The 13,032-nt window shown below is 38.4% G+C and overlaps 1 protein-coding gene across 3 annotated transcripts in view; it reads right to left on the bottom strand.

Annotated features, from left to right (window-relative positions):
* Window positions 1–13,032, bottom strand: part of DOCK2 (dedicator of cytokinesis 2) — a 493,769-nt gene that overhangs the window by 284,576 nt on the left and 196,161 nt on the right. For all 3 annotated transcript variants that reach the window (XM_038413725.2, XM_043491018.1, XM_043491017.1), the window contains exon 26: window positions 184–332. In XM_038413725.2, the coding sequence (XP_038269653.1) occupies window positions 184–332 (149 nt within the window). The remainder of the gene's footprint in view (window positions 1–183; window positions 333–13,032) is intronic.

Raw genomic sequence — 13,032 nt, 5'->3', positions numbered from 1 at the left:
TTTTAGTATTTCACCTTTCATACCCTCACTGCTATAGAATTTTACCCCTGAAATATTGATGAGTTTAACTTGCCATCAACTTATATTTAGCATTTAAATGAGATTCTTCAGCATCAATATTTTACAACTTAATCAGCTCAGTCTCTGTAGGCTTGAGCCATCTACATCTTCATCAATACTTACTGTGTCTTGATAGCTGAGGACCTCCAAGATGCTATTGAGTAATTCTACACAGTACTTCTTCTCTTGAAGCTGAAGTTGTTGCTCTTCCCTTTGTTCTAGTAATTCTTTCAGTTCTTTTGTAATCACTGGAAGCAGAATGTCCCTGCATTCTGAAAAGTAAAATATTCTCTTATGAAAAGGAAAAAATAAGTCAATGTTATTTTGAAATAAATCCTCTTTGAAACAGTGAAGCACAATAAGCTCTTCCTTTTTCAGCTTTAATAGCAGAAGTCTCCATCACCTTGGTATTCTTGATTTCTCTCTCATACCCCAAGGACTCCTCAATATCTTTGATGCCTTCGCTGCTTACCAATATACTTCACACATAAATGACAAGCCAGTTGAGATAAAATGCTAACCTGCCTTCAGCTAAGTTTGGAGTGTTGTTCAATGCCATGGGCACTGGTCTGTGAATACTTGTTGACTCCATATATTAAAGACGGCAAAGAACTCCTATATTTCTTTATAAAGTGAAATGCTGTATTAAATCAAGCTAGGTTTATTTTCTGTTGAGATGTTGGGTTGCTTTTGTTTTTGTGGTATGTTTCATTTGTTTGTTTGACAGGAGAGGATTCACACATGTCCAGAAAGTAAAATATGGATAAACATTTATTATTTGATAGCAAAAGTTAAGTAAATGTGAACCCTTCAGGGAGACCCACTCAACAGACATGGAAAAACTTTTAAGAATGGCTCTAATGAGAAGACTCCTATCTGCAACAGAAGTTACAGATACTAAGAGCTGAGCCAATTTCTGTCCTCATTTTCAACTGAACAACCCCAATGAAATGAAAAGTCTGCTGTATCTCCAGCTCAAACAAAATTGGTATTTTATTTATGAGAACTGTTTCCGGGAAAGTTTGGGAGAAAGCACTACATTAACTAGAAATAAACAACTTTAAGAAAACTGATTTCAGAGTAGCAGCCGTGTTAGTCTGTATTCGCAAAAAGAAAAGAAGTACTTGTGGCACCTTAGAGACTAACAAATTTATTAGAGCATAAGCTTTCGTGAGCTACAGCTCACTTCATCGGATGCATTTGGTGGAAAAAACAGAGGAGAGATTTATATACACACACACAGAGAACATGAAACAATGTTCATGAAACAAAAAATCTCTCCTCTGTTTTTTCCACCAAATGCATCCGATGAAGTGAGCTGTAGCTCACGAAAGCTTATGCTCTAATAAATTTGTTAGTCTCTAAGAAAAGCTGAGTGGCTACAGGTAAAGAACGGGGATATTTCCGAAAGACTTGATGTTACATACTACCAAATAATTATTAATCAAGAACATTGAGTATTATTTTCATTACAAAGTTGAGTTGAAAGTGAGCAAACAGAATATAGTGAAACAGTAAATGAGGCTGAGGAGAGGTCACTTTAACTGCACTTTCCTCTCATGTCTATAAAAACCATCCAGCAAGAGATCAAAGCTGAATGTAGCTTTAGAGGTTTCACATTAGAACAAAAGAATTACCATAAATGTGCAGACCTGTTGAAAACTTTTCAGTGAGACAGTGAGCTGAAATTTTGACCAATTTGTTTCAGGTGACACCTTGTACCTTAAAATTGTTTTTGTGAACACAGATTTTTTTTTCCACATCAAAAACTCTTCATCACGCTTTCACTTTTCACTCAGAATAGGTCTAATTTCTACTTGCAAATGAGTTTATTTTCTCCAGAAAGGGAGAACTTTTGAATGAACAAACAAAACAAACCATGAAGCCTTAATTTTTCTTTTTATTCACACAAATGTGCTTAAAAAACCTCACATTTTTAAAAGATTTGCTTTTCGCTGGGTTTTTTTAACTCAACACCAAGTAACTTCAATGTAACAATGTAACTTCATTATATTCATGACTCCCCATATACTTTTAATTGCTGAAAATTAATATTCAGTAAAGATAGTAGACATCAAAGCGGTGAGACCAGGTGGGCAAGGTAATATCTTCTATTGGACTAACTTCTGTTGGTGAGAGACAAGCTCTGTGGCTTGAAAGCTTGTCTCTCTCACTAACACAAGTTGGTCCATTAAAAGATATTACCTCACCCACCTGGTCTCTCTAAGGTCCAGGGACCAACATGACTACAACTACACTGCATACATCAAATCAGTTGACATTTTCATCATGGATTATTACTGTTACTATGCACCTTGATCCAGCAAGACAATTAAGCATGAGTAATCTCACTGATGTCAATGGGGACTTGTCATTTATTTAAAATTAAGCACCTACTTAAGTGTTTTGCTTAGGTCAGCATCATAGTGCAGTTAGAGTACATGGTACTCCAACAAATCAAAAAGACAGATCCCTACCATGTGGATGTTACTATCCAAGTTGAATAGAGCAGTTTTACACAGTTTAGTCATCTACTCAGCTGAGTGTGCCATTAACATACATAACTTTTTATATTAAACTGAACAATGCATTTGTGACGCAAAATCCTCTTGGTGCCAACTGGCAGAGGGCCCAAAGGAAACACAGGATTTTACATGGATCCCCTGGGTCACATAAAAGCATATTAACTTCACGAAAAGGTGGCATGAAAAGTCTCTATTAAGAGCCAGTAACCCACTGGTCATCATAATCATGCAAAATGTATGGATAATATTGAGCAAGTTATGTATCTATACTGGAAATTATCTTCTCAAAGAGGTGACATGTCAAACTAGTTCCTTTCAAACAGGAGATAGCAGACATTTATCAACCTGTCTGAGCATTCTGCATTTTGTCTCTCACAACATAAGCCTATTTGCATACAAAGCCAGATGCCAATTAAAAGCTTACAAAATCAATGAGAGGTAATACACATTCTCAGATTTACAGACTCTCTGTTCTCAAATGAACATGACACCCCAGCTTACCAGATCACAACAGCACTTAAAATAAGCTGACAGTGAAAACAAGTAAAAGAATAGGGGTCATCCTGTTCTTGAAAAAGAACAAAGAACCCAATACCTCTAAAAGTACCAAGAGATACCCAGCATCTTTCACCTAGCAGGCAAGCCGACAGCATAACTTGTCTCACGAACAGAAGATCACAGCCAAGCCAGGCTGTAAAATGCTGGCAGGATTTTGGGTGAGCTTTTCTTTGTAAGACATGAACATCTACTTGGTATCATTGTGTTAAATAAGTTTTTACTTGTTTTTACTTTTAACTTATTTAAGTGCTGTGGCTATCTGGTAAGCTGGGGGGTAGTGTTCCTTTGGGAGCAGTGAGTCTGTAAATCTGAGCACGTCCAGTGGAACAGGGGCAGAACATTCCAAGAGGACGCTCGGAGGGCTCAAGGGTTGAATTGTGCCTATCGCTAACCTGTAGAGTGACTGCAGGACCAACGAGGCCCAGAGCGGAGTGCTTGTGTTGCTCATGGCACGTGAGGTTGGGGAGCTGACCCCCAGGCAGGCACAGACAAGACTTCCTCATGCTATGGGGAGGTGATAGCAAGGTGCCTCATAACTATGGGTGCCCTCCAGGAAGCCTCAATATTTCATAACAAGTCTAAGAAAATGTATAGATGGTCTGCCTAATAGGGGAAAATCCTGACAAACAATTTAACTTTTAACTCTTGTAAGCAGGGACAGCATGGGCCTTTGGACAGGTCATGGGACTAGGTGCCAGAAGATCCAGCTTCTATTCCCGGCTCTGCCACCAACTCACCATGGGACCTTATGTAAGTCACTTAACCGCCTGTGCCTCCATTCCCCCATCTGTAAACTGGTGATACCAATTCTTACCACTCACATGCCCCTTTGTAAAGTGCCTTGAGATCAACAGATATTAAATTCAACAAGATAGCAAAGTCCAAGTAATATATTAATATTGCTTCAGGAAGTGGTGTTTTAGCTTGGTTTTTTGACCATAAAACTAAACAGGGTAACATGTGTGTGGCAAGGTAAACAACAGCCAGAAGCATCTTTAAACCCAGTTGTAATCCTTTGACTGATGCACTTGGTTGCAGACAAAAGATTCAAGTAAAGTTCAATCAAATGACAAATCCAAATTGCGATTAAGAATACTGTATAACTACTTCAATAGAAACAAAGATATTTGTCTCCCTTTTTAAATTGCTGGGAAATAGTTTCCTTTTCAAAAGATGTTTGCAGAGGGACCTCCACAATACAGAACAACTTCTGGGCCAGGTTTCTCAAAAAAACAGTCCTCTTCCTCCAGCACTATGAAGTTTGAATTCTCAACCACTTCACAACAATATCTGTATGATATACTTTTAGGTAAGTTTTGCTTTTTCTTAGCTTTCCTAAACCCAGTGTATGTGGGAAAATCAAAATATATGAATGCAAAGCACTGGCCATTAATTGCTCAATTGTTTGGTAGTTAACAGCCCTTATGTTGGCCCTCTGAAAAAAAGGTGTGAATTTCATCTTCAGTGAACTGGTTGCAAGTTTGGGAATAGAACACAGGTGATTTCCACCTGTTATCCAATAATTATACCCAATAGTCCAAATTGGTTATTTCAGAACTCAGTGACCGTAAGTGGCCCCAACAACACAGAAGAAAAGAGAAAAATTCCTACCTGACCCTGACAGGCAATCAGCAAAGTGCAGACCACACTGGGAAACATCAGCTCTGTTAGATATATTTGCTAACCCAGAAACAACCCCCACTGATGCCATCAATAACCCAAACCAAAGGATGGGTAGGTGAAAGCCAATGCCTGACCCTGCATCTGGCAGCCCTCACATACCCCCTATAAAGAGGGACAGGCAAAAGCCCATTTGCTGGCTAATAGGACACTGGTCTCCATCACTACTCCACCAAGCAATCAGTACCATGAAATGATTTAGATTTGCCCCTTTTCTGACACTGCCACCTTGCAAGTCCTTCTAAAGCACCCTAGGTAAGTAATGGGAATGCTTTTCTTTTATAATGCATCAGCTAAAGAAGAATCCAGATCACCTGCTTATAGCACCGCAGAGCCAATATGCAAACATGAATGACTGAGACTAAAAATTACTGTACTCAGGATGCAATCATCACTGTGTACACAATATGTCTGCTGCCAGCAGGTAAGAAAATGCCATTTTTACATAGTAGCTTTTGTAACCATAAATACACTTTCAAGCAAACAAGCTGTACTTTAACTCAGTTCTCACCTTTTAGGTCAATCTTATATGTTACCTATCTTTTTGCAGTAGATGCAGCAGTAACTATTCTTTAAAGCTTATTGTAAATCTACTCAAGTTTACATATTTAAGCACTTCAAAATGCTAACTTTTAACTAACGTGCATTCATAAATATTTCAGGGATTACACATATTGTTTTTAAATATTGAATCAATTGCATATGCAAGACACTTGTAAACATTTTTATTGATGTTTGCTTGTATAAGGAACTGAACAGGCAGTTATTCACTAGTTCTGAAAAATATATGATCGTAGCTTTCAAAAATATATCAGTGAGTTAAACCACTTTTGTCGGTTACAAAATCAATGGTGATTGCTATGCATTTGCTATGACAGCTCAGTCCATACAATTACAGAAGTTTACAAATTCTCTTCTTCAGTTACCTCACCCATCTCAACTTCCCTTAACTTCCAGGAAATGAGTCCTGAACATTACACGCAGGAACAAATTTCATACCTTCCAGAAAAAACATCTCCATTGATTGGCCCAAAGAATGAAATTCAGCTTCACCACTTCAACAAATACGGTCTCCCCAGAGGTGCCTGAAACTTAGCAACTATAAAAATTCCCTTCGAGTATCTTGCAAGAGAGAGGATGCAATTGAGTAGTAAATCCCCCAAAATTATATACATACAGAACTTTGTCTCCAAACTATATTGAGACATCAAAACAAGCAAAGGCTGTTTGCTCAGGATATTTTATAATTGAGCTAAAGGGTACTTTAAATTACGAGTCAAAGAAAATTCAGAACTTCATAGAATCACAGGGTTGGAAGGGACCTCAGGAGGTCATCTAGTCCAACCGCCTGCTCAAAGCGGGACCAATACGCAACTAAATCATCCCAGCCAGGGCTTTGTCAAGCCTGACCTTAAAAACCTTCAAGGTATCTCCTAAATTGTGCATGCAAATGGTGAGACTTTAGTTATCATGATACACGCATATAGATTATATAGTAATTATTTATCCATGTGCCCTATGTATATGAAAGTTAACTGTTACTTCGCTGCCCTCCCAAAATCACAGAGGAGTAAATCCCTATCATTATCTCTTATTAATTAATTTCCCCCCCGACCCTCCTTGTGGTAAAAAAAAACCAAACAAACACTTACAACTTGGTTTTGTTTTACATTCCTAGTATAAAGCCACTCCAAGTGTTTTACAAACATTAGTGAAACGAGGCTCACAATACCCTTCTGATGTAAACAAGCATGATGCCGTATTTTACTCATAAGGTAACTGAAGCAGAGAAGCAGATTAATTTTGGTTAATATTAAACAGCAAGTCTATGGCAGTGGCAAACTGCCAGCCTACTTATGCCCAGCCCTGTGCTTTAATCACTAGGTCATGCCTCCCATTCTCTACTAAGGTTACATAATTTGTTATACAAATCGCTATCAAACGGACTTAATCAAAATGAAATATGCAACTGATTGTCTATTTCTGCCATATTTTCAGTTATCAGCATCGTAAGGATTCAGTTGTGAGTAAAAACAATGCCAAGCTAGGCAGAAACTCATAAGATCCAAAAGTTAAGTCAGACAACTTCAGAATAAATGCAGTTTAAAAAAATAACCCTCTCACTGTAGACAGTGCATAAGTAGTTCAATAATATTTTTCATCATGAACCAAAGAAACTTTATAGTGTGTGACTTTAGGAAATTGTGTTAATTTTGATCCCAAGTGCTATCTTCTGACTGGCTGTCAATAATGCATTAAACTTATCAATTATGGAAATTTATAACAGTCTTAGAGAGACAAGATGGGTGAGAATATTTTTATTGGATCAACTTGGTCCAATAAAAGATCTCAACCATCTAGTCTTTCTAATATCCTGGGTCCAACACTGCTACGACTTATGAGTATGCATACAACTTATGAGTGACTTTTTTCAATTATCCTTGTAATACAGATCTTGGACAATGCATTTTCTGAGTGAGTAGACAGTGGTCTTGTGATAAAGGCACAGGACTGGGAGTCAGGAGGTTTGAGTTCTAACCTATCTCATAATCTACACAGAAGAGGCCACAGTTTGGACATTGTGTACTGTAAAGGAACAGAAAAGCTGAACCCACACGGATTACAGTTATTAGGTTATTGAATCAAATCGTTCAGCAATGTTAAACTGTGGCTGAGACATTTTAGTACGAGTCCATACAGACTCAAGTCTCTCTATCCTCTGCGTTAGGTATTTGTGCTTTCTGAGCTAAAAGAATCCTGTGCCTTCAAAGAACAGAAACCGAGTTTTAAGTGTGTTACAGAATCCTATATCCTTTATACCTATGGCATACACAGAATGCTATGATCTTAACATCGATAACTGAAGTTTCCACAGTGGTTTAGGACTCCCATACCCCCCCATGCTCCCTAGAGTAAAACAACAAACTGCGACTGATTTTCTGTAACAACACATTTATACTCCTTTGATGCCTTTTACATTTAGGCAATACATGTTTTAGAATTCTTTAAAGCATAAACTTATAGCACCCACCTGTAATGCAGAGAGGAGAGAGACTCATGGGTATGCCCCCATACCACAACCACCCAAGACAACAAGAATAGGGACTGGGAGTGTCTCAAAAATGCTACCTCTGGAGAACACAGTGGCAGGAGGGTTCCTAAAATGTAGGCTATTCATGTAAAATCATAGCACTCCCTTTTGTGTCAGCATTAGAGCTGCAATATTTTTTTTTTGACTCAGACTAATTTATCTAGAACGCATTCACCAATCCCACCAACCCCCCAAAGGGAAAGAAAATATACAGACGGAAAGAAAACATGCACTACTGAACTACTTTTATGCTGGATATACAATGCAACAGCTATGGAATATTAGCAGTAGAGATGCATACTCTTTCCAAGCCTCAATTAAACTCCATGAAAAAGTAACATTTCAAGGGTGGCTCTTTAAAAAAAATAGCTCGAAGTCCACTGTTCTAAACCCCGTCTTGGGCCAAATTGTATTCAAATACACAAGACTTAAATCATATCACTGCAGCAGATTACACATAATTATTCAGAAAGCTCCACCACAGGAAAGGCATATTCCCTTACATTTAACCAGACTGAAAGTAACTCACTTCCTAAAGAGAAGTTCCTTGATGTCATCTTCCTATCTGAGGTTCGGTAGAATAGAAATTCTACATTCCACTAATACATGACCTAGCACAACCACTGCAAATCATTTTCTTCTCTTTTATCTATTCCCTCCACCCCATCCCTTCTCCAGATGGCTTAGATTTTTAACAATTATCCAACGATTTCAGATGTTTGGTAACTGAAGTATGGATGTTAAAAGTTATTATTTAAATAACATCATCATTAGCATTTGGGCCTCCTTCAGCAGAAATCACACTTCAGGCTTCATTTCAGAATGCTTTATACATAGAACCAAAATAATGATAAAGATTTGAAGCCACTTTGTCCCCCCATGAACACTAATTCTGAATCCTTGGCAGGCCTGTACTCATACCCATCTGTTAGGATGGCTTCATGCCCACTCACAAATCAGGACATAGGTATCACCTAAATATAGATTTAAAGCACAACTTTGAAAATAAAATCAGTAAATAAAATCCTTTCGGCAGTGAGAGACTTTTGAGACACCCCATCTTTTTTGACAAAAGGAGACGTGTTCACAACTGTGGCCATTACAATTTAAACCATCAATTGTATTCCTTCCTGCTCCTAGGCGGAGGTGCAGCAGCCGACTCTGCAGGAAGCCTATGCTTGCAGACGCCACCCCCTCCATCTCCCATTGGCCGCAGTTCCTGGCCAATGGGAGCTGCCAAGCTAGCACTCGGGGCGGGTGCAGTGCACAGAGCCGTCTGCCGTGCCTCTGCCTAGTAACTGCCGGGGTGAGCACCCCCCCAGGATCTGGCACCCCGAGCCCCCACCCACACCCAAACTCCTCCCAGAGCCCGTGCCCCACACCTCCTCCTGTGCCCCAACCCCCTCCCACGCTCCGAGCCCCTCATGGCTATTCCTCCACCTAGGAGCAACAGGGACATGATGCTGCTTTCGGGGAGCCATGCAGAGCCAGGTAGGGAGCCTGCTGGCTCCGCACCAATTGGAACTATAAACTGAACTTTTTATGGAGATTAGAAAATGCCGGTTTATAGAGCTTTCCGGTTGGTACAGGGCTGGATAACACAGCTTTTACTGTACAAGCCACATGGCAAAAGGAATATGAAGGGCAGCTGCATCATTCTCCATTTTGTCTTCATTCTTGCTTCTTATCTCTGGAGTAACTTTTCTATAAACAAAGCTCTGAACAAGGGACTGAAAGATGCATCCAAGCTGTGAATGTGTTCCAGAGGGACTTTCAAGCCAGCAAGCTCACCAATATTACTAAGAATCGGATATATGGACTTTGAAGCCTTTGTATGTATCCAACTGCTTTACCATTTAACAACTCTCTTCCTGTTCTTTTTTCTTTATAATAAGCCTTTAGTTTTAGCACTAAAGGATTGGCTGGCAGCATGGTATTTTGGGTAAGCTCCAAACTAATACTGACTTGGTAACATGGCTGACCCTTTGGTGTCAAAAGAACACTTTGTATAGTGAGCAGAGTTTTTAAGCAACTTTTCACTGTACGGCACCTACGCGCTGATTGGGAGCCAGAGAATGGGAATGCAATAAAGGGAGTTGTGTGATTTCTTTTTTCAGCTTCTTGATAACCAGTGTGGGGGATCAGAAGCAGAGTTTGTGACTGGCTGGTAAGTTTAACTTCAGTGTTAACCAACAGTTTTGGGAGTATCTGCTCTCCCTTTTGCAGCCTGCCCTGACTTTGGCATTTTCAGTGAGGGCTACCCCAGGCACCCTGGGTCACATATAGTGGAATGCATCACCAGAAATGCCTGCATGGAAGTCATTGGGTCTCCCCACTCCTCACTGGAACCAAACGCACACCTTGGGACAAAGCTAGTCACAGCAATATTCTGTGATACTATTGCAGCCAAGGTGCCACCATGAGATTTCCGTGCTGTAGTCTCTCTTTAGATGACTTATAGTTCTGCAATCTTGGTGGTCTTTGTGAGCCTGATCGAATGGATAGCTTCTGTGTCAGTCTTGCAAGCTCTCAAAACAGACCAAATGAACTCCCTTGTGTAAGAACACAGAGAATGCAGTAAGGATGAATATAGCTCCATATGTTCTCAGTTTCTCTTGAATTCATGTGCAAAACCAAATTTTGTGCTCTAAGTATCTGATTCATTCTAAGTTCTATAGTTTCTGCTTATGATCTGTTTTCTATTTATAGTAACTGCAAATTAATATTGTCTGATCTTCATATAAACTAGGAAAGAAATGTGGTTATCAAGTAATTTGGATAGTACTTTGTCCTGATTTTCCCCCAAAAATTTAAGGATTTTATTGTTTCACCTAATTGTATTCTTCCCCAATAAGCAGAAGAATAAGATACCTTTATCATTTGTCACCACAAAATTATACAAATACCTATGTACATGTGCATACAGTCTATATCTGTATCAAGCTATTGCAGAAAAGGCCATACAACTACATAATTTGAAACTGGCTACCTTGAATATACTGTAACCTTAATTCTGATGCTAATTCCAAAAAGGAAAAAAAAGTCAGCTCACAGCAAGTTACATCTTTTAAACACTTTTAAAAAAGCAAAATAAAAAAGGGGAGAATTCATCCACTCTGGGTTGCTCACAACAGGAAAGAGAAATCAACTTGTATTTCAAAAGAGATTATTTCAAGCTTCTGCCTTCTAGTAACATTATGAGCAATACACACATTTAGACTCCCAATAGCTAAAAGCAGAGCAAGTGAATGGAGAAGGAAACTCCTAAATCCAAAGACTGTAGCTTTAAAAAATGCTGGGGGCAGTTTTATGCATTAATATATAGTCATAGCAATATTATCCCTAATACAGAAACAAGCATGGGACTCAATGGAAAAGTAAAAAGACATTTTGAAATGAACATTTGAAGCTCAGTTTTGCCATAATTTCTAAACAGAGCAAAATGACAACTGGTTTTTCCACAGTTGAAGAGATGGTTGGAAATTTCCAAGTTTTGTTTCCTATTGCAACTGAATCCTGAAGAAAAAAAGTGGCGAAAATTTGGCACTGCCACCATCCTCTGCTTCATTTTGACTAGATTTGCTAATACATGTTGGGCCAAATTCAAACTGGGTATAACAATTACAAACACATTTTAGTTATTTTGTTTAATCTGCATATGTCTGGAGGAGTCAATAAAATACATAGTTTTGCCTAGTTATTTACCAGCATTAAAAGAATGCTGGTGCCAGAACGGAAGATGGAGTCAAGATCAAGGAAAGTTAAAATATAGCTAGCTATGAGTATGTTCATGAAAGTCTTTGGATACAATCAGTGAGTCAGTTTGAACAGGTGAGCAATGCAGGAGTACCATATGCAATGTACTCCCTGCAACTAGGGGTTAAGAACAAAGATGGTCATTTGCAATTTTTATTGCTGGGTCAACTCAAACAATTTCTACAGTACAGGAAAATAAAGTTTCCAAGAATATTTTTATTTTTATGCAAACATGAATTCAGAGGGACCCTTCAATCAAGTTGAAAGTTTGAATGCCACCTCAAAGTAGTAAAATAAAAATTGCTTAATATTACAGACGTTAGTGATGAAGATGACCTACAACTCAAATAATCTAATATCCTGCAACTGCAGGGATTAGTCCCCGACTGTGGATGTGTTAGCTGTTTATCCAAAAAGGCCAAGACAAAGGGATAAAGAACATATGAAGTGACTTAGTAAACAAAAGTTGCTGCCGTACCTGAATTTTAGCGTAGCATAGGTAAATTAGGTAACTTTTATAAGCAATAGGAGATGCTTTAGAAGGAAAAGCCTCTTTTGGAAAATATGCCTGATTATTTTCAAGAGCCTGTGTAAAGGCCCTCAGTATCTTGAGCTGATTATTTCTAAGAATGTTTCACAAAACAAAAAGTACTTGCTTTTAACTACCCTTCCAAGGAGTGAGGAGTTTCCACCCTATAGCAGAAGAAAACTGGCCTATTCCTTTGAGCTTCTCAGGCAACTCCTCTAGGTATAATAATCTTTTGTACTAAAAAGAATATATAATTAACCTTCCTAGCCCTTAATTTAGCTATGCAGGCTTTTTATTAGTAGTAACAGAAGCCATATTATTCAAATCTCTCTCTGCTCTGGCTATCTGTATTCAGTCCCACACTTCAGTTTTTTAATCTCAGCTGAAATACAAAGATATCTATTTTTCAAAATTTTTAACTAAAAACCTCTTGAAATAGATTTCACTTTCCTGTTTTTTCTTGAAGATGGCATCAAAATGTACATCTTTATAATGCTGTATAAATGCATAATTTACAGTGCAAGTTGTAGAATAAAATTAGGAAGCCAGAAGAATTATATACCTGCTACAAATCTCACAGTTTGGCTCTTTTACCCCTGAGCAGCCTCAATAATATGCATTAACAACATTGAAATATCCACATTACTAGAATAAATGCTACTACATATAAAACAATACAATGTAGATATTTACAAGGCACCACGACATAATAAGCAGATAATCTACGTAACTGACTGACAATTTCTATATTCCCACTTAGCTACATCTTGAAAATTTAGGACACTATTTAATGGGTACTGAATACAGAACAAATCCCAGACTTTAAATTTTAC

The sequence above is a fragment of the Dermochelys coriacea genome, chromosome 8 (assembly GCF_009764565.3).
Source record: "Dermochelys coriacea isolate rDerCor1 chromosome 8, rDerCor1.pri.v4, whole genome shotgun sequence".
In the NCBI taxonomy this organism is placed as follows: domain Eukaryota; kingdom Metazoa; phylum Chordata; order Testudines; family Dermochelyidae; genus Dermochelys; species Dermochelys coriacea.
The sequence above is the reverse complement of the archived record's forward strand: the minus strand, read 5'-3'. Positions and strand labels throughout refer to the sequence as shown.